The 27,426-nt window shown below is 42.1% G+C and overlaps 1 protein-coding gene across 2 annotated transcripts in view; it reads right to left on the bottom strand.

The window, feature by feature from the left end:
- The window catches only part of RECK (reversion inducing cysteine rich protein with kazal motifs), a 73,855-nt gene that overhangs the window by 6,048 nt on the left and 40,381 nt on the right, over positions 1-27,426 (bottom strand). For both annotated transcript variants that reach the window (XM_045081569.1, XM_045081570.1), the window contains 7 exons: positions 24,207-24,419; positions 22,446-22,582; positions 20,259-20,399; positions 18,978-19,166; positions 17,015-17,137; positions 14,969-15,140; positions 1,020-1,212 (listed from right to left, as the gene is read on the bottom strand). In XM_045081569.1, coding sequence (XP_044937504.1) covers positions 1,020-1,212; positions 14,969-15,140; positions 17,015-17,137; positions 18,978-19,166; positions 20,259-20,399; positions 22,446-22,582; positions 24,207-24,419 — 1,168 coding nt within the window. The remainder of the gene's footprint in view (positions 1-1,019; positions 1,213-14,968; positions 15,141-17,014; positions 17,138-18,977; positions 19,167-20,258; positions 20,400-22,445; positions 22,583-24,206; positions 24,420-27,426) is intronic.

Below are 27,426 nucleotides of genomic sequence, written 5' to 3'. Positions count from 1 at the left end.
TGGGGGTGGGGTCAATAGGGCTGTCGCAAGATGAACTGAAATGATTACTTTGCTGATCCTCTCTGGGACTTGGGTGCTCATTCCTTGTGAACTGATATGAGATACTCCTTCCCCCATCCCAGACTTCTATCATTCCCGAAGTACCTACCTGTTTGATGAAAACAAGATCAATCTCCATGCAAATTCAGAAGCCTTATCATTTCATGCTGGGTAGGGATAGGGAGAGGGAAGAGTGGAGAGCTCAGTGGGGTGGAGACTCTGGACCCATCAGATAGGTTAGGCTAAGTAAGAGAAAACTTGCAGCCAGTAGGAGGGAACAGATAGGAAGGGAAGACTGGGAATTCAGAGTAGATGGTATCAATGCACTTGGAACACAAGCTCTGAGGGATAACAGACCTAGGGAGACATGCTGAAGGCATTCTCCTGCTGGTGAAGACCAGGAAATGAGAAGCAATCATGTCAGGTGTTAGTTGGCTGTGAGTGGGGGCCCTGCAGGGTGTGTGTGTGTGTGTGTGTGTGTGGTTGTCCTTGGGGGTATTTTCTGGACACGAAATGCAAAAGGCTTCAAGATAAACTGATGTAAAAAGACACCAAGTATTCAAGAAATTTTCACTCACTCTTCTATGAGTGGGACTTCAGTGGAAAGAGTGGGAAAGCACTCTTTTCTTGGTGGTTTTAACTTGCATTCTTCCTGGACCCTATGCTAATGAGGGCCACAGAAGGGGAAGTGAAAATGGTACTGATGCACCCCAGGGTGTGTAACTTTACATTATTTTCCTAATGGTGGTTGGCATGAGGCCACTCTGCTCTTGCTTGTCCACTAGATGCCCAAAGATACCAAAAGGAGTAGGACAGCCCTCCAGAGTTAGGAAGAAAAAGCCAGGCCTGGGATGGCTCATTTTAATTCTCTAGATTTGATAGGATTCATAGAAGACCCCCAAGTGGTCTTAACTGTTGCTTCATCTGTGAAAGACCATCAACTGATTTTATGCTTGGGTTTGTCAGCCAATCAACTGTACCTGGCAAGGGCCTTTGTATAAGAGGCTTTGCCCCCTCTGGTACAAAGTGCAGAGATTGCCATGTTCCACGTGGTTTGTGTCACAAACAGGATCGCGAACCTGGTCACAAGTGAGCTGTCTTGGCAAACACTCATATTGGCTACATCCAAATTTATCAAAAGTTGTCAGGCAGACTTGTGGTCTGGGTATGCATCTGAAAAACACAAATGTGGTACCATCAGCCAGTGCTGCAGGTGGGGGTGGGTGATGATGGGGCCACTAAGGCACTGACAAGGGGCAAGAGGTTGAGAAAAAGCAAGAGGGAAGTCTGAAAGAGTCCCTATCCCCGAGAGCTTATGTAGAGTAGGAGAGTCAAGCATGCATATGAAGTGAGCAAGTAGGTTCTATACAAAATGCCCGTGGGAATGAGTCATTCTGATTCAGGAGCCTGGAGAAAGCAGCCGGAACAGGTGGTGTCCTGGTTGTCACCTGGGGGATAAGGAGGGCCACACTGGCCTGCCTGGCTGAGGAAGTCGCAAGAGCAAAGGTGTGGTGTGACTACGGTGCTGGGGGAAAGGGGAGGTGACCCTGAGGGTAGGAGCCAAGTTCACAGGGACAGAAGTGGCAGGATATGAGGGCTCATCAGGTGGGTTGGGGTCTGACGCTAGAGGCCTTTTAGTCAATAATAAAAGAAGCATTTTCTGGGGTTTAATTTCCAGCTTGGGTTTTACTGAGTCTGTCTAAAGAGAAGGCTTCACAGTATGAGCTGAAAAACTCAGGCTTCTGTGCTTATAGGCTGAGGACCTGCCACTGGCTGGTTGTGAATCACAGAGACAATGCCACCCCACAAAGCTGGGTCTTCCTAGTAATGTCAGGACCTTGCCTCATTCTTAATTCCTGAACTTCCTTGGAGGGGCTGGGGATGATAGCTCTTCTTTCGACTTTTCTGCTCTTTCATTTCTACATTGGCATTTATAACTTTCTATAAGGAGACCTATTAAAATGTTGAGGTTTCACTGGGCCTTGAAATAACAGGAAACACAAATGTTAGTCTGTACAATAAAAGGAGAAGAATATATCAGCTAGCATTATTTTGATTTCAAAGGAAATGACCTCTAATCTCTTTAGGGTTAAGTCTCCTGCTCTGAAATGACCACCAGCTCCATCACTACTAACATATGGCCACCTTTCCTGATGGGATTTAAAATTAGAATGCATGTAGTTATGGTTTTTTGGAAATGTAAGACATTTGAAAAAAAATAATGGAGAAGAATATTTAGAACTTCATTATCTATTAACATGGAAGGGATGAGAACCAAGAATATCAGGAGGCATTTGGTAATTGTGGAAGGAAAAACTTTATGAAGTTGTGTATAGAGAAATAAGATCAATTGGAAATTTGAGAATTCAGGGAGTAAATTGAACATGATCAGGGCAGGGATTCTGTCTTGCTTATCGTTGTGTCCTTTAGAAAGATGGCTGGTAATCAGTAGATATTTGATGAATGAACACAACTTTTTTTTTTTTTAAGATTTTATTTATTTATTTGACAGAGAGAGAGATCACAAATAGGCAGAGAGACAGACAGAGAGAGAGATGAGGAGAAGCAGGCTCCCTGCTGAGCAGAGAGCCCAATGCGGGACTGGATCCCAGGCCCCTGGGATCATGACCTGAGCCGAAGGTAGAGGCTTAACCCACTGAGCCACCCAGGCGCCCCCAACTTTTATTTTTTAACCAATTATTTTTTGAACAGATAACACAAGCCCATGGTGAAACCGGAAAGAGAGAAAATTAAATATGGTGCAAAATAAGTCTGCCTCTTACTCTTCCATCCCAGCTGCCCCCACTAACTTCCCAGAAACAGCTGCTATTGTCAATTTTTTGTTTAGTCTTCCCAAGATCTTTTATGTAAGTATAAATATTTATATATGCTGAGTCAAGAGTATGTGCATTTAAACTTTTGATAGGCTTAGACAAAAGGGATGTACCAACCCTTCCTTCAACCCCCTTCTTGCAGGAGAGTGCCTGTTTCCTTACATTACGTTACAAACTTTTTACCTTTGCCAATCTGATAGATGGAAAATGGTGTATAGTTGTAGTTTTAATTTAATTTGCATTTCTCTTAAAATAAGAAAGGTGAAGCATGGTGGTACATTTGGCTGGATGTTCATCAAGTTCATTTTAATTTTCTTCCTGGGCACACATCTACATTATATATCCCAGACTCCCTGGCAAAAGTTGTGGCCAAATGATTGAATTCTAACAGGAGAGTGTGGTTAGAAGCAAAGGTAAATGTCACTCTTAAACCTGGCCTATGAAAGCTTCTCAAGAGCAACCTTCATCGACAACCTAATACAGAAATGGGCAAAAAAAAAAAAAAAAAAAACTAATAGAAAAATGAACCAAAGATATAAACATAGAAAAACAAATAGTTATTAAACATTTGAAATAAAGCTTTTATAGAGTAATTCTCTCTAGTGACTACAACCTCCAAAGTATCAGTACTTTAATATAACAGAAGTTCAAATACAATCCATTTGTGTGTTCAGCAAGTGGATTTCCACAGAATGACTCAGAAACCTAAGATCCCTCCATCTAGTGACTCCCAGCTCCTGCAGACTCATAGCTCCCTGTACCTTCTCTGTTTGGTCAGAGGATATTAGATTGTTGATTTTTTCCTGTTGATTTGTAGGGACTCTTTATACTCTAAGGATATCAGCCCTTTCTCTGTGATGTTTTTCCAGTTTATCATTTGTTACGATGCAGAAAATTTGTGTGAGAGGGGAGAAGGTCAGAGGGAGAAGCAGACTCTCCATAGAGCTGGGAGCCCAATGTGGGACTCGATCCTGAAACCCTGGGATCATGACCTGAGCCAAAGGCAGTCGCTTAACCAACTAAGCCACCCAGGCACACTCAATCTTTTCTTTTTATACATATAGTATTTATATATATGTGTGTGTGTGTGTATAATACACACACACACATATTTTTTTTAACAAAGATTTCATTTATTTATTTGACAGAGAGAGGTCACAAATAGGCAGAGAGAAAGGGAAGCCGGCTCCCTGTGGAGCAGAGAGCCCGATGTGGGGCTCGATCCCAGGACCCTGGGATCATGACCTGAGCCAAAGGCAGAGGCTTAACCCACTGAGCCACCCAGGCGCCCTGATCTTTTCTTTTTATATTGGTTTTGTACTATACCCAGCATGACCTTCCCACTTTGGGATTTTATTGTTTTATTGTAAGAGAAAAACAACCTTATTCAGAAGGGTTAGCTAGGGGCACCTGGGTGGCTCAGTGGGTTAAGCCGCTGCCTTCGGCTCAGATCATGATCTCAGGGTCCTGGGATCGAGTCCCGTGTCGGGCTCTCTGCTCAGCAGGGAGCCTGCTTCCTCCTCTCTCTCTCTCTGCCTGCCTCTATGCCTACTTGTGATCTCTCTCTGTCAAATAAATAAATAAAATCTTAAAAAAAAAGAAGGGTTAGCTAACAGAGAAAACAAATGAACAAATAACAAAACAGCCTTCAAGTCACCTCCCAACACAACTATATCATCTTATCAGTTTATTTCTTATGCCCAGCATCTTGACTTCCTTCTATAGGAACTTTTTTTTTTTTTTTTAAGATTTTATTTATTTATCAGAGAGAGAGAGAGGGAGAGCGAGCGAGCACAGGCAGACAGAATGGCAGGCAGAGGCAGAAGCAGGCTCCCCACTGAGCAAGGAGCCCGACGTAGGACTCGATCCCAGGACGTTGGGATCATGACCCGAACTGAAGGCAGCTGCTTAACCAACTGAGCCACCCAGGCGTCCCCTATAGGAACTTTTTAGGCTAAGTTTTCATGTATATACTTTGCCAGATGGATGACCAATTATCTTTGTCATTTCTCTTAGTATGTGTGAGAATCTTTCCTTCACTCCTTACTGCAACAGGTTTTAAGGATGGAGATGCAACTGCTTATTCTCCACAACATTCTTCACTAGGAAAGGATATGTCCTATTCAGGTCTCTAAGGCAGCTAGGGAAAACTGTTCTAGAAGCCTAAACCTAAGACAGTCAGCGGGACTCCTGCCTTCTGGCCACCATATACAGAAACCCATCATTAAGTCTAGGTCCATTGTACTCTGAGCTCATGAGGAAACTGCAGAGGAAGAAGCCCCTAAACAAAAAACTTCGCACAAAACTGAATTTGCATTTCCAGAGATTTCTCATGTCCAATCCCTAATATGGAGGTAGATAAGTAGAAGAAAATTTCTATTACTATCAGGCATAAATAGCTAATAAAGAGAATACATCCATTTCTCTCATCTTGTCTGCTACCATTCTGTGCCTTGCACTTTCTGTTTAAGTCTTATAGAATTGCTGTAGCTCCCAAGAGACATCACACTATTTTCTCATTTCTAGTGGCCAAGATCTTTGCTCCTATTGTTCTCCCTGCCTTCACCAACACCACCCTCTGCTATCAACCTTGCTGGCAATCTCCTTCTCATCTTCTTAGCTGAGTATCACATCTTCTAGAGGCTTTCCCAGGCTTCCCCCAGGCTGCATCAGCTACACTTCTGGGCCCCTAATCACAGTGTGTCATCAAGGAGCTTTACCATGGCTCTTTACCTGTCGACTGTACTCTTTAGGACAGAAGTCTTCTTAATTCATTTTGGTATTTCAGTGTCTGGTATACAATAGATGCTTGGTAAGTGCTGGTCTTTAGTTGAAAAAGATGAGGAGCCATTGGGGAAGATGGTGATAGAGTAGGAGGACCCTAGGCTCACTTCAACCCACACACACACTAGATAACTATTAGACCATTCTAAATACTCTGGAAATTGATCTGAAGACTAGCAGAACAAACTCTAAAACTAAAAGTAGAGAAGAAGGCAGGAAGTGCAGAGACATGGATTGGGAGAGAAATGGATTGTAGCCCCTGTGGTGGGGAGGCAGCCACAGTTGCAAAGGAAGGTGAGAGACAAACTAGTATACAGGGGAGTTCATGGGGAAAACAAATCCCCATAGCAATTGGCTTGGAAAGTGAGAGGGCCTGATTTTCACGAGTTCTTGGAACCAGTGGGGCTTAAAGCCTGGAGTTTTAAAGGTCAGTGTGCTTGGCTTTGCGAGAGCTCAGAAGACATTGGGGCTGGTTTTGAAAAGAAGGCAGGGCAAACAGTTTGCAGATATACAGTGTGGAAATGGCAATCTGAAGAGTACCCGGGGCACATAGTAGGGCGGTTATTCATTCATCTCAGAATGTGTCCCAGAGAGATGGCATTCACCGAGAGACCCCTCCAGGGAAAAAAGGAACTGGAATGTGTCATTTCCCTCCCCTGCTTCTCAGCAAAACCACAGGGCCACCTTTGGGAAACAGTGCAGCACCAACACTCACTACTTTACTTGCTTAAACCAAGCCCCACACCATCATGTTCTGGTAGAACTGCCCCTTCTGGGCACAGCTGTTTGAGTCCCAGTGTGGCAGGCACCCTCCTCCAGAAGACTAGCCCAAACCCCAGTAACACTGCATCTCCTCATGTGGGATTTTGGAGAGCCTAGGTTCTAGTAGCAGTGGTGCTAGGTCTCATTTCACTAACAGACCAGATTACATCTAGGTAAAAAGCACCACATTCAGGCCAGGACCAAGCACTGTCCACAACAAGCAGAGATCCTCTGCTGATGACTGGCCTGAAGGATAAAGAAGCACCAGGCCCTGAGGAACAGGAGACACTACAGGGCACTACAGAACTTCTTCATAAAGCCATTACCCTCAAGAACAGGGGATGTGGTTGACTTTCTTAACACATAGAGTCTTAGACAAAATGAGAAGACAGAGAAATATGTCCCAAATGAAAGAATAGGACAAGGCCATGCCTAAGAGATCTAAGCAAAATAGATACAACAACTGATGTTGTAACATGCCAATGGAGAATTTAAAGCGATGATCATATGGATACTCACTGGACATCAGTGAGACACTTAACACAGAGTAACGAATAACACAGAGATAAAGGGCTCAATAAATGAAATGAAAAACCCACTTGAAAGAAAAAACAACAGGCTGAAAGAAGCAGAGGAATGAATTAATGACCTAGAAGACAGAATAATGGAAAGTAATAATCCTGAACAAAAAAGAGAAAAGAGAATTAGACAAAATGAGAAAAGACTTAGGGAACTCAGTGACTCCATAACATAATAATATTCATGTTATGGGAGTCCTAGAAGAAGAGAGAAAAAGGGGTCACGGAATCTATTTGAAGAAATAACAGCTGAAAATTTCTTCAGTCTGGGGGAGGAAACAGATAACCAGATCCAGGAGGCACAGAGAACCCCCAACAAAATCAATAAAGGCAGATCCACACCAAGACACACTGTAATTAAAATGGCAAGACACAGTGATAAAGAAAAAAAAATTAAAAGTTGCAAGACAAAAGAAGAGAGTTACAGACAAAAGAAACCTCATAAGGATTTTTTTTACCAGAAACTTTCCAAGCCAGAAAGGAGTGGCATGATATGTTCAAAGTGCTGAATGGGAAAAACCTGCGGTCAAGAATACTCTATCCAGCAAGGCTACCATTCAGAACAGAAGCAGAGACAGCGCTTCCCAGACAAACAAGAACTAAAAGAGTTCATGACCACTAAACCAGCCCTATAAGAAATATTAAAGAGTATTTTTTGAGTATAAAGACCAAAAATTGTAGTATGAAGGTAGGATATACATAATATAAAAAAGGAGTATTTCTGTAAAAAAATCAAAGAACTCACAAAATAAAAGGTATATGACACCATATACCTAAAATGTGGGAAGGAGAATAAGTTCAAGCTTAAATGACAGACAAGTTAATATAGACTGTTATATAGAGATGATGTTATATACAAACCTAATAGTAACCACAATTCAAAATCTACTAATAAATATGCAAAGAATAAAGACAAAGAAATCCAAATACATCATTAAAGAAAACCAGCTAACCATTGAAGAGAGAAAGACAAGAAAGGATCAAGGAAATCTTCAGAAAGCACCACAAAACAAGTAATACAATGGCAATAAGTACACAGCAATCAATAATTACTTTGCATATAAATGAGCTAAATGCTCCAATCAAAGAATAGGCTGACAGAACCGATAAGAAAACAACTCATCTGTATACTGCCTGTAAGAGACTTGTTTTAGATCTAAAGACACCTGCAGATTGAAAGTGAGGGTATGGAGAAATATTTATCATACAAATGGATGCCAAAAGAAAGATAGAAAGACAAAAGAAAGGCCAATACTTATATTGGATAAAAGAGACTTTAAAATAAAGACTGTAACAAGAGACTAAGAAGGACACTATTTAATAATAAAGGGTTCAATCCAACAAGAAGATAAAACAATTGTAAATATTTATTCCCCCAACCTGGGAGCACCCAAATACATATAATAGTAACAAACATAAAGGAACTAATTGATAATAACACAAAGTAAGGGATTTTAACACCCCACTGACATCAACAGATCCTCTAAACAGAAGATCAACAAAGAAACAATAGCTTTGATGACACACTGGACCAGATGAATTTAACAAATATATTGAGAACATTCCATCATAAAACATCACAATACATTCTTTTCAAGGGCAGATGGAACACTCTCCAGAATAGATCACATATCAGGCCACAAAACAAGCTTCAACAAATTTAAAAAGACTGAACTCATACCATATGTCTTTTCTCACCCAATGCTATGATACTAGAAGTTAATGACAAGAAAAAATCCGCAAAGACCACAAATACATGGAGCTTAAGTTATATGCTACTAAAAATAAATGGGTCAATCAGGAAATAAAAGAAGAAATTTAAAAAGTACATGGAAACAAATGAAAATGAAAACACAGTGGTCCAAAACCTTTGGGACACAGTAGAAGTGGTTCTAAGAGGAAAATTTATAGCGATACAAGCCTACCTTAAGAAGCAGGAGAAATTTCAAATAAATAGCCTTATACCTAAAGGAGCAAGAAAAAGAACAATTAAAACCTCAAACCAACAGAGGGAAGGAAATAATATGAATTAGAGCAGAAATAAGTTATATAGAAACTAAAATAAACAAAAAACCGGAAACCAATACAACCGATCAATAAAACCAGGAGCTAGAGAGAGAGAAGAAGTAATAATAACATCACAGTAATACAAACCATTATGAGAATATTATGAAAAATGATGTCAACAAACTGGACAACCCAGAAGAAATGGATAAATTCCTAGAAACAAATACCTACCAAAACTGAAATAGGAAGAAATAGAAAATTTTAACAGACTGATTACTGGCAAAGAAACTGAATCAGTAACTTAAAAACTCCCAAAAAACAACAGTCCAGGACCAGGTGGCTTCATAGGCAATTTCTATCAAACATTTAAAAAGGAGTTAATACTTACTCTATACCAAAAAATAGAGAAGGAAGGAAAACTTCCAAATTCATTCTATGAGGCCAGCACTACCCAGATACCAAAACCAGATAAAGATATCACAAAAAGAGAACTACAGTGATGAACATAGATGCAAAAACCCTCAACAAAATACTAGCAACCTAATCCAACAATACATTTAAAAAATCACACACCATGATTAAGTGGGATTTACTCCTGGGTTGCAAGGGTGGTTCAATATTCATACATCAATCAACATGATACATCACATCACTAAAAGAAATGGTAAGAACCATATGTTCATTTCAATAGATGCAGAAACAGCTTTTGACAAAGTATAACATCCATTCATGAGAAAAACCCTCAACAAATGTTTAGAGGGAACATACCTCAACATAGTAATGGCCATATATGAAAAACCCATAGCTAACATCATCTTCAAAAGGGGAAAACTGAGACCTTTCCCCCTAAGGTCAGGAACAAGAGAAGGATGATCATTCTCACCACTTTTATTCAACATAGTACTGGGAGTCCTAGACACAACAATCAGACAATAGAAGGAAATAAAAGGCATCCAAATCAGTAAGGAAGAAGAAAACTTTCACTATTTACAGATGACATGCTTCTATGCTATACATAAAAGATGAGGAAAAAAAAAAAAAGGCCAGAAAGACTCTGCCAACAAACTGCTAGAACTGATACACAAAATCAATAAAGTCCCAGTATACAAAATCAATTTACAGAAATCTGTTGCATTTCTACACACCAATAATGAAATAGCAGAAATACACCAAAAATCACAAGATGTCTAGGAATAAACCAAACCAAAGAGGTAAAAGACCTATACTCTGAAAACTATAAAAGGAAGAAATGGAAGATGACACAAAGAAATGGAAAGACATTCCCCACTCATGGACTGAAAGAACAAATACTAAAGCAATCTACACATTTAATGTAATCCCTATCAAAATACCAACAGCATTTTTCACAGAACTAGATAATCCCAAAATGCTTATGGAAACACAAAAGACCCTGAATAGCCAAGACAATCTGGAAAAAGCAAAGCAGAGCTGGAGGCATCCTAATTCTAGACTTCAAGTTATATTACAAAGATGTATAATCAAAACAATACAGTACTGGCACAAAAATAGACACATAGATCAATGAACAGAAAATCTAGAAGTAAACCCACAGTTATATGGCAATTAATCTTTGACAACAAAGGAAAGAATATCCAATCGGAAAAAGACAGTCCCTTCAACAAATGGTGTTGAGAAAAGTGGACAGCAACATGCAATAGAAAGAAACTGGGCCAGTTTTTTAAACAATACACAAAAACAAATTAAAAATTGGACTAAAGACCTAAATGTTAGACCTGAAACCATAAAAATCCTAAAGAGAACAGAGGCAGTAATTTTTCTGACATTGGCTGTAGGAATTTTTTTCTAGATGGGTACCCTGAAGCAAAGGAAATAAAAGCAAAAACAAATTATTTGGACTATATAAAAATAAAAAGGATTTGCACAGCCAAGGAAATAATCAACAAAACTAAAAGGCAACCTACAGAATGGGAGAAGATATTTGGAAATGACATATCTGATAAAGGGTTAGTATCCAAAACACATAAAGAACTTAAAAACCCAACACCCAAAAAAGAATCCAGTTAAAAAAAAAAATAGAAGAAATGAACAGACATTTCTCCAAAGAAGACATATGAAATATTTTCCATATGGATGGTAAATTCACACATGAAAAGATGCTCATCACTTATCACCAGGAAATGCAAATCAAAATTAAAATGAGATATCATCTCACACCAGCCAGAATGGCTAAAATGAACAACTGGTTGTTGGTGAGGATGTAGAGAAAAAGGAACACTCTTGGACTGTTGGTGGGAATGGAAATTGGTGCAGCCACTGTGGAAAACAGCATGGAAATTCCTCAGAAAGTTAAAAATAGAACACTCCTACCATCTAGCAATCACACAACTGGGTATTCACCCTAAAGATTTAAATGTAGTGATCCGAAGGGATACCTGCACCCCAGTGTTTATAAGCAGCAAAGTCCTAAATAGCCAAACTATGGAAAGTGCCCAGAAAAGAAGAGGCTGACTCGCCACCTAAACTGGGTCTTCAACTTACACATGCGGGGAGCCCACCTCAGTGCCAGCAGATCCGTCTGCCCTGCCCCTAGGCCCTAACCCTAACCCTAGGTTGGGTTTCTAGGCTTCTGTCCCCAGAGGCCTAGCCCATAAACCTTCCAGATTGGGGACCGATGAACCAGACCCCAGGACTGTACCTGCCACCCATAAGGAAAACATTTCGTTTGGAGATGCAAAGAACCATCAGAGTGTGAGAAACCTGCATGCCCCACTGAGGACACCTCCAACTTCAATTGGCCCCTGGACACAAACACGGAGCCTGACGTAGCGCCAGGCACCACCCTCAACTCAGCCATGCAAGGAGCCTGCCTCAGCACTGGAAGATAGGGACTGCCATGTCCCTAGGCCCTAACGCTGACCCCAGTTTGGGTTTTCAGGGTTCCATCCCAAAAGGCCTCATCCCCAAGCCCTCCACTGGGGACCCCTGAGCCATACCCCAGGACACCACTGGCCCCCTAGGGGGAAACCCTGCCATTTGGAGCTCTGCAGAACCCTCAGAGCGGGAGAGAGGTGCATGCCCCCCCGAGGCCACCCCCATCTTTGGCACTACACCCCCACCCTCCGCCCTCTCCACAAATCCGGAGGCTAACCTGCTGCCAGACCCCTGCCCTAAACTCAGCCTCCCCGGGGTCCTGCCTCAGTGCCAGCAAATCGGGCCTGCAATGCCCTTAGGCCCTAACCCTAGGTTGGGCTGTCAGGCTTCCAGCTCCCAGGGCCTGGCCCCCAAGCTCTCCGGATGGAGGATCCCTGAGGCATACCCCAGGACTCTGCCTGCCCTCTAGGAAGAAACAGTGCTGTTTGGAGCCACGTAGAACCCTCCTGTGGGAGAAAACTGCATGTGCCCCTGAGGCCACCCCCACCTTCGGCGCCCACCTCCCTCCTCCCCCAGTGGCCACAAACCTGGAGGGCTCACAGGCTGCCCTCAACGCCCACCCTCAACTCTGCCCCTAGGGAGCTCGCCTCAGTGGGTGCCCACTGGGGAGCCTCATAGGCTCAGTCCTCAGTCCCTGACGGTTGCCACACACACCTAGAGAGAAAGCGCTCCAGAAACCAGGTGCATGAGCGGCCTGGATCGCCGCCCAATGCTGGCCAATTCTCAGTGAGCTTTCTGCCCAAATCGATGTCAATTTGGGCAAAAAGCTCATTGAGAATTGGCCGGAATTCCCCAGCGAACTCGCTTCTGGTGGCATGGGCCTTCAGGGGAGCTTCCTGGAAAGGGCCCATGGTCCCAGTGGTCACCGCCCAAACCCTGTGAGAAAGCACGCTAAACGCCAAGTGCACGTGTGGCCCGAATTGCCTCAGAACACCTGCCAACCCCACCCTGTACTTGGCCCCTGGGGAGCCCTGCCACAGTGCAGCACCAGCTGATGGGACCTGCCATGCCCTAAGGCCCTAACCCGATCTCTAGGTCAGTTTTTAGGCTTCTGTCCCCCATGGCCTGTCCCCCAAGCCCTCCAGATTGGGGATACCAGAGCCACACCCCAGGAGTCTGCCTGCCACCCAGATGGAAACTGTGCCATTTGGTCCTGCTCCAAATCCTCTGACTGGGAGAAACCTGCATGACTCCCTGAGGCCATCCCCAAATCTGGCAACCTCCTGGCCACCAACCTGGAGCCTGACCCACTGCGTGACCCTTCTCCTCAACTCAGACCCCCAGGGGTCCCACCTTAGCTCCATCAGATCAGGCCTGCCATGCCCCTAGGCCCTAACACTAACTTTAGGTTGGGTTTACAGGCTTCTGTCTCAAGAGGCCCTCCAGATTGGGGACCCTGAGCCACACGCCAGAACACCACCTGTCCTCTAGGAGGAAACCATGCCATTTGGAGCTTCACAAAACCTTCAGAGTGGGAGAAACCCGCATGCCTCCCTGAGGCCACCCTCACCTTCAGTGCCCCACCACCAGGGCCACAAACCCACAGCCTGATGCTCAGCTTGACCCCCTCCCTCAACTCTGGCCACAGGCAGTTTGCCTCAGCAGGGGCCAGCAGGAGAGCTTCGTGGGTCCGGCCTGTGGTCCCTGACAGTTGCAACACCTACCTAGCAAGAAAGCACTCCAGACACCTGGCAGGTGAGCTGCCTGAATCGCTGCCCAATGCGGACCAATACTCAGGAGCATTCTGCCCAAATCGATGTCGATTTGGGCAGAAAGCTCCTGAGAATTGGCTGGAAACCCCCACCAAACTTGCTTCCAGCAGGATGGGCCTTCAGGGGAGCCGCCTGGACCTGGCCGATGGTCCCGAGTGGTTGCAGCCCAAACCCTTCGAGAAAGCGTGCTACACGCCAGGTGTATGTGTGGTCTGAATCACCTTGAATGCCTGCCAACCCCGCCCTCTACTCAGACCCCTGGGAGCCCACTGCAGCCTGGCGCTGCCCCTAGGCCTGAACCCTATCCCTAGGTTGGGTTGCCTGGCCCCCAAACCCTCCATGGTGGGGGCTCCAAGCCATACCCCAAGACTTCTGCCCCCTCTCCCGGAGGATACCGTGCCATTTGGAGCCATGCAAAACCCTCAGAGCGGGAGAAACCCGCATGCCCCCCTGAGGCCACCCCCAACTTTGGTGCCCTCCCCGAACAGGGCCACAAACCGGGAGCCTGACCCTCAGCCTAACCCCCTCCCTCAACTCTGCCCCCAGGATGCTCGCCTCAGTGGGGCCCGCTGGGGAGCCTCCTGTGCCCGGCCCGCGGTCCCCGATGGTCACAACATGCACCTAGCTAGAAAGTGCTGCAGACACTAGGCGCGTGATGTCAATTTGGGCAGAAAGCTCCTGAGAATCGGCCAGAATCCCCTGGTGAATTCGCTTCAGGGGAACCGCCTGGACCGGCCTGTGGTCCTGAGTGGTCGTGCCTGAACCCTGCAAGAAAGCTTGCAAAATGCCAGGTGACCGCATGGCTGGAATATCCTTGAACACCTGCCAACCCTTCCCTCCACTCGGCTCCCTGGGAGCCCACTTCTGTGCTGGCAGATCAGGCCTGCTATGCCCTTGAGGCCCTAACAATAAACCCAGGTTGTGTCTTTGGGCTTCTGTCGGCCCCCAAGTCCTCCATACTGGGGACACCTGAGCCACTCTCCAGGATGTGGCATACATATATACACAATGGAGTATTATTCAGCCATACAAAAGAATAAAATCTTTCCATTTCCAATGACATAGGTGGAGCTAGAGAGTGTAATTCCAAGTGAAAGAAGTCGGAGAAAGACAAATATATTTCATTTAGATGCGGAATTTAAGAAACAAAATACACACGGGGCAAAAAACAGAGCAAGACAAAACAACAAGCAGACTCTCAACTATAGAGAAGAAAGTGATAGTTACCAGCGGAAAGGTATGTGGGGAGACTGGTGAAACAGGTGATCAGCACCAGGTGATTAAAATAAAAACTTAAAAAAAGAAAAAAAGAAAAAAGGTAAGGAGTCATTTAATTTACCTTTGGTTTTTTGGGCAGGGATTTGGAGTACATGGATCCTTTGATATGCATGATCCAAACTCAAACTGATGGTCTTGGAGGCCCACACAGCGAGCAATGCAGGCACTGGGGTAAGTGCGGCCATTCTGCCCACACACAGGGACGAACTGATCTGCACAGTTACAGGGCAGACCTGTGGAAGAGGACACAGATTCAATGCTGGCTACTTATACGTTCTCCTGCCTGTCATATTTCCTAATTAACACAGAACTTTCAAGTTAAAACCGCATTGTGAATTAAGTTCAGGAAAAGGCATCCCTCCAGTCTCTGAGAGTGCTTTTAAAGAGGGCAAGGCTCTGAAAAGGCATTTGTCTGCATACTGGCTTTCCTTTGTTCCATTTATTGCCAGCTAATTGAGGGCTTCCAGACCTTGACCCCAGAGGTAGAGACCCATGTAAACAAAGCTATAGGTAGGAAAAGTAAAGAAAGCTCCTCCCAATCTAGTGAATAATCTAGAATTTAGATGTCTGAAGTCTGGCTTGGGAGATCTCTGCAATGTTAAAGGGTAAACCAAAACAAGAAGAAAGTAGAACACTGCGTTCTTGACATTGCTATGCTTTATTCTGCTGGGTTATGCTCCAGTAAGCAAACAGGCCAGTGAGATGCGATGCTCTTTTCTTGAGAAGCAGCTACAGCTGTTGACAGCAACAGCAGGGTCTCTTGCTATCTACTGGGATCTGTTTTGCTCCAGATCTGAAATACGCTTGGTTCTGGGTCAAGACGAGCCAGGTAGCCCCCTAAATTTACCCCAATTCATGCAGCTGCAGCAGCAAGTTGATTCTTCTTTCTCCGGAGTTGGTTGGCACATGGAGAGGCATGGGAAGAGAACTGATTAGGGATTTACTGGTCTACCTCCGGCCCATTAAAATAAAAAGGATATCAGAAATAAGAAGTACACAGCAGGCTGCTAGGGAAGTAAAGGCAGGACTAACCCCACCCCACCCTCTACCTATCCTGAGTACCAATCTTGATGTTTTATTGTCATTCTTGTTGTTGTTATCCTTATTATTATCCTTTATTTGCTTGTTTTGATGAGGGACATTCATTCTGCTTAGGGAAACCATAAAACCACTGGGGATGACGAATTAATTAAAGATTTTTATGGAAAACTACGTATTTATTTAATTTACTTATTAACTTACTTATATCCAAATGTATTTGGAAGATGAACTTTACAACTAGCAGGACTTTTTTTTCCCTGTGGTGTGTAGCCCCTCATGTCCTGGGATAAATTAAGGTAATGACTGTTTAGCTAACAGACTCTAAAGAGATTTTATTGGCCACAAAGTGTATCTCATTTTTTGGGACTCAGATATTGTCTCAGTTCAAACACAACCCAGAGATGTTCATAAAAATGCCTAAGTCTCAAAATTACAATAATTTCCCAAGTTCTTGTTCTTCCCCTTCTCTAAGGAGATGAAGAGTGGAACATGATGAGTTTACAACCTTTGTCTTTATTTTGGTTTTGATATTACCCTTTGACAGTCCAGAAATCCCCCAAGCCAGACTTTAAACCTCTAATTTCTAGATTTTATACACTAGATTGGAAGGAGCATTCTTTACTTTTCCTACTTATAGCTTTATTATAAGGGTCTCCACGGAATGAACTAGTAAGCTAAGGCAGGACAGGGAAAAGGTGATGAGAAAAACATTACAACACAGACTAACTTAGAAAATACATTTTCTAATATAATGGTACGGGTGGATTTTAGTAGGTACAAAGTTTCATTTTACTAAAACCGTCCCAGTCACTGGCCCTGTTCTTTTTAACCCATGGAATTTCAGAGTATTAGTGTTAGAAGGGTCCTAGGAAATCATTTGTTTAATGCCTTCAATTCATAGAGGAAGAAAGAGATCCAGAGAGGGAAAGTACCTTGTTCTCAGATTATGTATTTATTTTACCACGTACATCTGCAGTTACGGCGAGAGTGGTGAAGCTACCTTGAAGGGAAACGGGTACAAAGGGATGATGGCCGCTAAGGGCTGCTTCCAGGTGGCCGTGGTTACCTGTGAAGGTGCGCCGGTCATCTTCTGAACTGTGCTCGCTGAGGCACAGGCGGGTAGAACACACCAAATTGCCACCAAAACAAGAACAGATATTGCAGTCAATGTTAAAGGAGGTCCCATGACCTAAGGAAAGGAGAAATAACATGTTGCTCCATTTCATGCATTTATAAATAAATCATATTTTAACAATTTAATAGTTTAAAAAGTTTTAAAATATAAATTCTTGAAAGATGACTTCTGAATATACAAACTGAGAAGCTAAATCTGTAATATTTATATTTTCATGCTTATCTCCCACCATTTCTCTCCAAACCCCCGAAGTGCTAGTCTTACCAGACTGCTCCCTGTTCTCTGAGAATGTTTCTGGCTGCCCCTCTTGCCTGACATGCTCCTCTCTTCCTTCTGGAACTTCAGTCATCTCTCCACAATCAGCCCTGATGCCATCTTTGAGTTTAAGACTCCCCTGATGCTGTGGCGGGAATGACTAGGTCCTTGAAGAGCACTGGGTCTGCTCCTTTTGTGGTTCTAATGCTCCCCCATCTGATCATGTACAACATGACCTGAATCCCTCATCCCAGTTTCAGCCCCATAAGGTGCTAGTATGTTCTTCTGTAAAGAGCAGGCATTTAATCATTGGAAGTCTATGGAAGGAATGAATTTGTTTATCCTCAGAGGTTGTATATTGACAGAATGTTTGTTAGGGCTATAAGCAAACATGGTTAAGGAAGCAATAAGAAAGCAAGACCCTCAGACTTTTAGAGAGGGCATCAAAGGGTGGCACTTGTTCATGTGCTGTCTCCCAATGCCTAGTCAATAGTTTGCTTTCTACAACGTCAAACTCTGACTTTTACGCATAAAGAGATGTAGTTGAGGAAGGAAGGGAAGGAGCACACCTCTGTCTTTGCCTGTGGATGAAAAGGGCTTTGGAGTCAGATAGACCCAGGACTGAGTTCTTCTTTAGTCACTTACTAGCTGGGTGACCTGTCTGAGCATCATCTTCCTCACAACAACACAGAAATCAAAGAACAACTGGAAGGGTCACATGAGATAACACAGGCCAAGACTTAGCATAGTGCTTGGCACACAATTAAAGGTTCAGTAGTATTTTTTTTTTAAGATTTTATTTATTTATTTGACAGGTAGAGATCACAAGTAGGCAGAGAGGTGGGCAGAGAGAGAGGAAGGGAAGCAGGCTCCCTGCTGAGCAGAGAACCCGGTGTGGGGCTCGATCCCAGGACCCTGGGATCATGACCTGAGCTGAAGGCAGAGGCTTGAACCCACTGAGCCACCCAAGCACCCCAAAAGTTTAGTAATATTAGTTGTTATTAGCTATTAGTCCCTTTTTGAGGAGGCTCCTAAGAGGGTTCCTTAGAAGTCCTGGTGTTCTTTTTTTTTTTTTTTTTAAAGATTTTACGTATTTGTTTGACAGACAGAGATCACAAGTAGGCAGAGAGGCAGGCAGAGAGAGAGAAGGAAACAGGCGCCCTGCCGAGCAGAGAGCCCGATGCGGGGCTCGATCGCAGGACCCTGGGATCATGACCTGAGCTGAAGACAGAGGCTTTAACCCACTGAGCCACCCAGGCGCCCCAGTCCTGGTGTTCTGTAGAGTACAGTTTGGAAAATACTGGCCTGGAGGATCTGATTTGTAGACCTTACTCTTTGGTGGGAATCTATCCAATGTTCTTCCTACAAAGTTAAGATAACTAATCTCAGGGGCGCCTGGGTGGCTCAGTGGGTTAAAGCTTCTGCCTTCCACCCAGGCCATGATCCCAGGAGCCAGGGATGGAGCCCCGCACTGGGCTCTCTGCTCAGCGGGGAGCCTGCTTTCTTCGCTCTCTCTCTGCCTGCCTCTCTGCCTACTTGTGATCTCTGTCTGTCAAATAAATAAATAAAATCTTAAAAAAAAAAGATAACTAATCTCATACTAAAAACAAAAAGCAAATAAGTACAGCTCAAGACTCACTTTTTCTTTTTCCTCCAACAATACATGACTTCTGAAGATCTATACAGTGCATCTCTATACAATTTTCCAAGAGTCCACTTTGTCCACATGAGCAAATTTTGTAACAACCAACTTCTCCAGCAGATGATGGCACCTGGATTAGTGTTCCTTGACGGACGATGAAATCAGAGGCTTCTCCTAATTTGCAACCTGAACAAACAAAAATAAGCTGAGAGAGATGGTATTGTGCCATGATATTGTTATGACATTAGATATATTTTACATTGGTCTCATAGGTATTGTGTGGCTACTAAAGTTTATGTAATAGAATTTTCACTAAGTCAAAGAATTGGTCTGGTTCACTGACTGAAACATATCTTCTCAAATGGAAAATTCCATGTTCCATAAGATGGTGGTGATTATGGACCTATACCCCAGAGTTAGCTATAGTTCAGTATAAAAATGCTATAAGATATGTATTTTTTTTTTATTGCTTTGGGCTTATCAAGGATATTTTAAAAAATCACAGATATTTTAAAAATGAACTATGGAAACTTCTTGGTCAGGAAAACTTTTAGGGATAGAATATAAGGATATCATAAATTCAAGAAAAGCTGAATACTTGATTGGGCTTAAGGAAAATCCATTCATTTCCAATTTTAACAAAATTTATCTTGACTGATATATTCTGGTATACAAATATTATAGATGATCCTTTGAGACATCATGCTTATTTAATCTTCTATTCCTTATTACTTTAAGATATTTTAAAATGGTGATTTTAACAGGACAAAGAAACATTTTCAATTGGGAAATAAATAAAAGGAAGCAAAACGTTGCCCACTGTACCAGAAAGAAAGACTATCAAAATTCAATGGGATAAGCATTTCTTATTCAAGAGGATTCCTGAATTTAAAAAAATTGTGGGGTGCCTGGGTGGCTCAGTGGGTTAAGCCTCTGCCTTCAGCTCAGGTCATGATCTCAGAGTCCTGGAATTGAGCCCCACATTGCTCGGCGGGGAGTCTGCTTCCCCCCCACTCTCTGCCTGCCTCTGCCTACTTATGATCTCTCTCTCTGTCAAGTAAATAAATAAAATCTTTAAAAAATAAAATATTTTTAGAAATAAAATAAAATTAAAAAATTAGTTGTAAAATTACACATATCTTTTTTTAAAAAAAGATTTTATTTCTATATATATATTTATTTATTTATTTAGAGCTTACTCCAAAGAGTATCTCTATACAGAAACACCAGCAGCACAAATCCATACCCACTCCACAACCACACCCATTTACCTCTTACCTTGAACACAAGAATATGGAAGACAGGGATCTCCAGGCGGACAACCCTTCCGGTTAACCTCACAGAGCTCATTAGCAGGGCAAGGATTTGGGTTACAGGGATGAGTGACCTCTTCTACAATGTTACCCAAAGTACTTGGCCCTGAAAAATCAAACACAGATCAGTTTAACCAACCCAAAAAGGTAACAGAGGTCTCTAAATTATCCGAATTAATTATGGCTAGAATAAATGAGAGCTCATGAGCAGAAACCAAGGTCCGATTCCAGGAAACCATTAAAACACACAGATTCTCTGATAATTTGTGAATTTAGTATAAACATATATACATTTATTCACCTGTTTATTTACTGGGTACTTATGATACGCTGGGAAAAGTTCTGAGCACTGGAGATACAGTAGTGAACAAAACTGACAAATCCCTAATGTAGAATTTATATTCTATTTGGGAAAGAGACAATAAACAGACTGGGGATAGGTAGAGTATAATGTGTGTGTCTGTGTGTCTCTGTGTGTAAAAATAAAAAAGTCATCCAATGATAAGTAATAAGTAGTATAAAGGAATGGAAAGTATACATTGGGTAGAGTGGTCAAAGAGGTGCTTATGCCTAAGAGGAATAACTTGGCACATTTTACTATAAACGACAATAATTCACTATGGTAAGATGGATCCCGTACCATGATTATATTTGTCACCTTATAAAATAATGACCATGGAAGAGTCTCACTTTATATTAAGCATATATGATATTTAAAGAGAGTACTAAAATTCAAACAAAAACGTTTTTTTAACTTTTTTTCCTTCTACACATATATTTCACTGCTTTAATAGAGTCTAGGCTTGTGAATACATTAGCTTTGCTTACTTGATTTTAGGCCAGACTCACACTGTAGGGTTAAGAAAGGTATAAGAGTTCTTAGAGTTCATCTCATCTAGCCTTTCTGAGGCAGAAAGAGGTGATCTGTCCAAAGTCACAAAGGTCTATACTCTAGTCTAATCCTTTTTTGTTCTTTTCTTTTCTTTCTTTCTTTTTTTTTTTTGGTTACACTGATCATAAAGGCTGAGGGACATAGTTTGTTGGCCTTAAGAAAATGTGGCTGATATTACTAGCTGCACATCTAGCATCCACTCTTCTCTTTCTGCTTACTAATAATGGTGTGACAATGGGTCCATAGCTAAAATGATCATCTTTCTCAGTTTCCCTTACACCTAGGGTGGTTTTCCCTTACACTAAGATATGGTGGCTAGACTTCTAGGAGCCATGTCATGAGAATAAAGTACCTGAAGTAACCTTGATGATGGAAGCGAAACACTAAGGAGAATGCAGAAAGCAAAAAGAGGGCGGACTCTGGACGGTGAACCACTCTAACAGCTCTGGACTATTTATTTCTGGGCTTCCCTTTACCTTTACCTATTGTTCTGTTCATTTGCAGTAGAACTTAAGTCATATGCAACACAGGAGAACAAAGCAAGCTGGAGCTGAATTCAAGGTCTGCCTTTCCAGCCAGCCTGGGGGCACTAACGCCCTGTGGTGGCATCCTAGACACTTGCACTACTGCTACTACAATACATGGTGTGTGTGAGTTCTTCTCATTATCCCTCTGGTTTCCTCCACTCAAGGTCACCTCCCGCTGAGAAACTCAGCTCCAGGATCCCTTAAGGAGATACCAACTTATTCTTCTAGCTCTTTGCCTAGCTCTTGGCAGGAGTATTTTGGCAGAGACAAAAGTTCCATTTTCATATACTAACTCAGACAGTCAATTCCTTACTCCCTATTTGGTAGATGTGTCTAAACCAATGCCTGGCTCAGGCTCACTCATGTTCTAATTACAAAAAGCTGAAAATGCCCTGGGGGAAAATTCCACTTCCTGGTCAAATCATGGCAAGAGGACAGCAATGATATGGAGCTATTATCTATGATGCTTGCCCCAGATTCACTGCTTACAATTCCTGATTGATAATATTTCATCATTTCCTCAGACTGATAAGACAGTCACTTGAGCTTATATGTTTTAAGATGACAATTCTTTCCAGGGCCAAAAAGGCCAAGTAAATAAGATAAGAGTCTGCAATTGAGATAGAATCATTAAACCACACATTCGCAACAGATAGATGTTCATCCAAAGCAAACATGAAGGGCAGAGATGGAAGGCAGAAATACTTGAAATCTTAAAAAACAAAGTACTTACTTAGGTATGTTTCTAAAGGTATACAATTCTCTAGGTCATCTGTAGGTGACAGAAGCTCACAAATACTTTCAGCTGTGTGGCCTTCAGGGAATTTGTTCTGGTCCCCACATTTCTTCAGAATCTCCACACAGTCTGATCTTAAGAAGAAAAATACACACAAATTTAGGGTTCAAGGAACCTCCTCATGTTGTCTAGTCAGTATCAATCTTGTTTCTGAAGGCTTCTAGAAGGTGAGTTTTCATAAAATATTTTACAATTGTCAGAGTAATGGCAAAAAAACCCAGGAGTCAAGACTACCCCTGGTTGCAGAGTAGTAAGTAATGTATTACACTAGCAAAGCATCCCTTTCTCTTACCTGAGATCAAAGGCCTTGCTCAAATTTTATGCTCATACTGTTACTACCATCAGTGTGGCTTGTCCCGGTCTTCGAAAGGAAATTAAACTAGACTAGTCTGATCTGCTCTTTGCAAAATCATACATCTTTTCTTTCAGCATCTTATACTTATTTGCTTCTTACTCCTTCCCTCCCCTTCTCTTTTTAAATATCTTTTTTTCTTAAAGATTTTATTTATTTGACAAAGAAAGACACAATGAGAGAGGGAACACAAGCAGAGGGAGTGAGAGAGGGAGAAGCAGGCTTCCCACTGAGCAGGGAGCTCAATGCAGAGCTCGATCCCAGGACCCCGGGATCACAACCTGAGCCGAAGGCAGACACTTAACGACTGAGCCACCCAGGCCCCCTTTAAATATCTTTTTGTTATCAATGTTAAGGGAATTGACCCATAACACCTAGAAAGTATACTACTTTAAAATTTCTCAGTCTTAAAAGGGATTTGACTCCTTTTCTATAAGTTCTTATGCTAAGAGTCAATAAATTTCCCACTAGTTGCCTCTTGTCACCCAAGTTACTCCCTATCTTTCCCCTTATTCAAGTCATTACCAAGTCATGCCACAGAATGTATCTGGACCCTGTTTAAGGTTGAAATGATCTGTAATCAGTCATCAAGTGCCCAGCGGCACCAAGACATACACCAACAGCTTAGGGGCTGGATAGTAACTTGGTTTTTAGAAAAACTTTTTGGAAAAATAGATGTTGAAGATCAGCTGGCATAGATTACTACATGGGTAATGCTGCTGGTTTTACCCAGGATAGCAGCTTTCATCTTTATTTTACCCTAGATCTCCTAAGCAAACCATTCACAAAATGCTCACTAGAAATAGGTCCTAATGACTATATTCACTAACTCCCTCACTCATTAAACAGTATGGAACACCTACTGTGTGTCAGAATTCTGCTAATCCCTGATGAAGAGAAAAAGAGAAAAGAGGAGACAAGAAAAAGAAGTCATAAAGTATAAACTCAAGGAGAGCAAAGTCTAACAGAATATAAGTACACAAATTAAAATATAAAAATAGAATTATTGAAGGCACTTGACAAATATTTCTGAAACTAAATTCCATAAGAGAAGTTCAGGTGAAGGTCTACAGAAGTTTGTAGGAAGGATAAATTACTATTAGCAGGAGAGAGCTGGGAAGATTCCATGGGAATGACTGGCATTTGAGAGAGGCTAAGAAAGACAGGAGTGGGCAAATGGAGATGGAAGAGTGTTTCAAGCAGAGAAGGAAAAAGCGAGAGAGCATTTGACGTGTGGGGAGGATGGGCAAAGGGAAGTGGTGGGAGAGAAAACTCTACAGATAGGCTGCGGTTCAGACCATCATCTGAAACAAGACTGGAGAGTCATTAAGAGGGAAGAAACTTACTTGCAAATAATACTTCCCCGGGATTTACTATGACAAGGTTTAATCTGCAGTGAACAAGCGACTGCTTTCCACATTTCTGGCTGGCACTTCTTAATGTCAAGAACAGGTATGTTGATAAATGGCATCTTTATGCTTCCTTTCTCCCACAGCTTCATGTCATTCATGGCTCCTTGATCTGACTGAGCATTACAACTCCTGAAAAGTTCTGTTGGCCTGAAAAGAAAAACATCCAGAAAGAATCAAGCGGAAATTATTTTCTAGAGAGAAGTAATAGTTAAGATCCTGACATACATACATAACGCAATAGGAAAATCTGATTTTCTTAAGGAAAGTACATATGACACATCAAAGGATATCAGCTTTGAATGTATGGGGGCTATTTTGATGTCATCTTTGGTGAAAGACCCTTGAAAGTTTTTTTGCCCATTTTTTAAAAATTGGGTTGACTTTTTTTTTTTTTTTTTTTTTTTAAGATTTTATTTATTGGGTGCCTGAATGGCTCAGTTGGTTGAGTGACTACCTTCGGCTCAGGTCATAATCCTGGAGTCCCAGGATTGAGTCCCGCTTCTCCTGCTGACCTCTCTCCGCTTGCGCTCTCTCTCATTTCTGTTTCTCTCTCTCAAATAAATAAATAAAATCCTTAAAAAATATTTTATTCATTTATTTGACAGAGAAAGAGAGAGCACAAACAGGGGTAATAGCAGGCAGAAGGAGAGGGAGAAGCAAGCTCCCTGCTAAGCAAAGGGCCCGCTGTGGGGCTTGATCCCAGGACTCTGGGATCGTGACCTGAGCCAAAGGCAGATGCTTAACCAGCTAAGCCACCCAAGCGCCCCAAGGGTTGTTTGATTTTTTTTTATTATGAGGTTATAGGAGTTATTTATATATTTTGGTTACAAGCCCTTTGTCAAATGTGTGTGTGACTGTAAGTGTGCATATGTGATACAATGAATATTTTCTCTCAAGATTTGAGAAATCTTAAATGGTGTCTTTTAGTGAATAAGTGTTTACTGTTGAACCCTATCTCATTATTGCTTTCTTTTATAATTAGCACATTTTGTCTCCTGTCTACAAAATCTTTATCTATACCAAGTTTATCAAGATATTCTCCTATATTTTCTTCTAGAAGCTTTATATTTTCAGCTTTTGTTTTGTTTTGTTCTATGACCCATCTTAAATTAATTAAGAATTAATTAATTAATTAATTATATTGACTTATTTATTGAGAGAGAGAACAGGTAGGAGGTGGAGAGGGAGAGAGAATAACAAACAGACTCCGTGATGAGCATGCCATGGAGTTCCATCCCAGTACCCTGGCATCATGACGCTTAGCCCACTGAGACACCCTAGGTTCCTCTAATTTGTGTTGCTTTATAATGAGTCTTAAAATCAGGTACTCTGGGGTGCCTGGGTGGCTCAGTGGGTTAAAGCCTCTACCTTTGGCTCAGGTCATGATCCCAGAGTCCTGGGATCGAGCCCCACATCAGTATCTCTGCTCAGCAGTCAGTCTGCTTCTCCCTCTCTCTCTGCCTGCTTGTGAGCTCTATCAAATAAATAAGTAAAATCTTAAAAAAAAAAAAATCAGATACTCTAAGTTCTCCAATTTTTTTTTAATTGTTTTAGCTGGGGCACCCGGGTGGTTCACTGGGTTAGGCCTCTGCCTTTAGCTCAGGTCATGGTCTCAGGGTCCTGGGATCATGCCCTGCATCAGGTTCTCTGCTCAGCAGGGAGCCTGCTTACCCCCTCTCTCTGCCTGCTTACCTGTGATCTGTCAAATAAATAAATAAATAAAATCTTAAAAAAAAATTATTTTAGCTATCCTAGGCCCTTTGTATTTTCATTTGAATTTCAGAATTAGTCTGGCAATTTCAGTGTTAAAACGCCAATTGGAGTTTTGATTGGGATTGTACTGAATCTAGAGATTAGTTTCAGGAGAATTAACATCTTAACAATATTGAGCCTTCTAATCCATTAACAGGGTACCTCTCTCTGTTTATTCACTGTCTTTAATTTTTCTCTGCGAAGTTTTCTCGTTCTCAATATGCAGATTTTGCACCTCTTTTGTTAAATTTACCCTAAGTATCTCGTGGTTTTTTTTTTTTTTTTTAAAGATTTTATTTATTTATTTGACAGACAGAGATCACAAGTAGGCAGAGAGGCAGGCAGAGAGAGAGAGGGAGAGAGGGAAGCAGGCTTCCTGCGGAGCAGAGAGCCCGATGCGGGGCTTGATCCCAGGACCCTGAGATCATGACCCAAGCCGAAGGCAGCAGCCCAAACCACTGAGCCACCCAGGCGCCCCGTATCTCGTGTTTTTGATGTAATTTTGTAAATTTGTATTTTAAAATAAATTTCATTTTCCTATTGTTTGCTAACATACAGAATTACAGTTGGCTTTTCTACGTTAACCTTGTATACTGTCACTTTGTTAAATTTAAGGATTTAAAGGGAGTTTGTTTGCAGATTTGGGCGCAACTCCTTTAGTGGTTCCCACCTTTCTGGGGTTTTCTACTCCTACATCTAGCCACCCTGGCAGCCCTAAACTCTGATCTCTAGCTCCTCAGCCCAAGACTGCTGCTTTTTGCTTGAATTTTTTAGGCCATGTGAGGGGGCTAAGGGTGCTCATGAAGGAAAAACTGGATAAATGTGGCCCTCATGCAGCATGGTTTCTATGTTTCATGAGATACAGCTCCTCCTACTATTGGTTATTCTCTACCACCGCCAAAACAATACTTTTTTCATATTTTGTACAGAGTTCATAATTGGTACTTGCAGAAGTATTAGTTTGATACAAACTACTCCACTATCCCCTGAAGCCAGACTTTAAGTCCAAGCTTAACTTCAAACATTTCATAGGTTTCAAATTTACTCAATCTCTAAACCAGGTCCTTACTGGCTAATATTCTATCACCAACCGTAAAGATATCTCAGTTTTCTTACTCGAAATAATATTCTGAATATCTTTTTAAAGAAATATTCTGAGTACTTTTAAAAGAATAGGATTTATGTCCTTTTGAACTTCTGTCTGGCCCAACTGAATGATTCTTTCCCTCTTTGCCCCTTTGATCTCCGGACTGTAGCTCACAAAACCAGCTCCCCCTTGCTTAGAAACTGTGTCTCTGCCTTCTCTGACATGGTGTTCTCTATGCCTCTGGATGCCTTTTTGTTTTCTTCACTGTTTGTTCAGGCATTCAGTTTTGGGCCGTAGTTTTTCTGACCATACTGA

This window comes from Mustela putorius, unplaced genomic scaffold, assembly GCF_011764305.1.
Source record: "Mustela putorius furo isolate JIRA1106 unplaced genomic scaffold, ASM1176430v1.1 tig00000580_pilon_pilon_pilon, whole genome shotgun sequence".
Lineage (NCBI taxonomy): Eukaryota > Metazoa > Chordata > Mammalia > Carnivora > Mustelidae > Mustela > Mustela putorius.
This window is presented reverse-complemented; position numbering and strand designations above follow the sequence as displayed.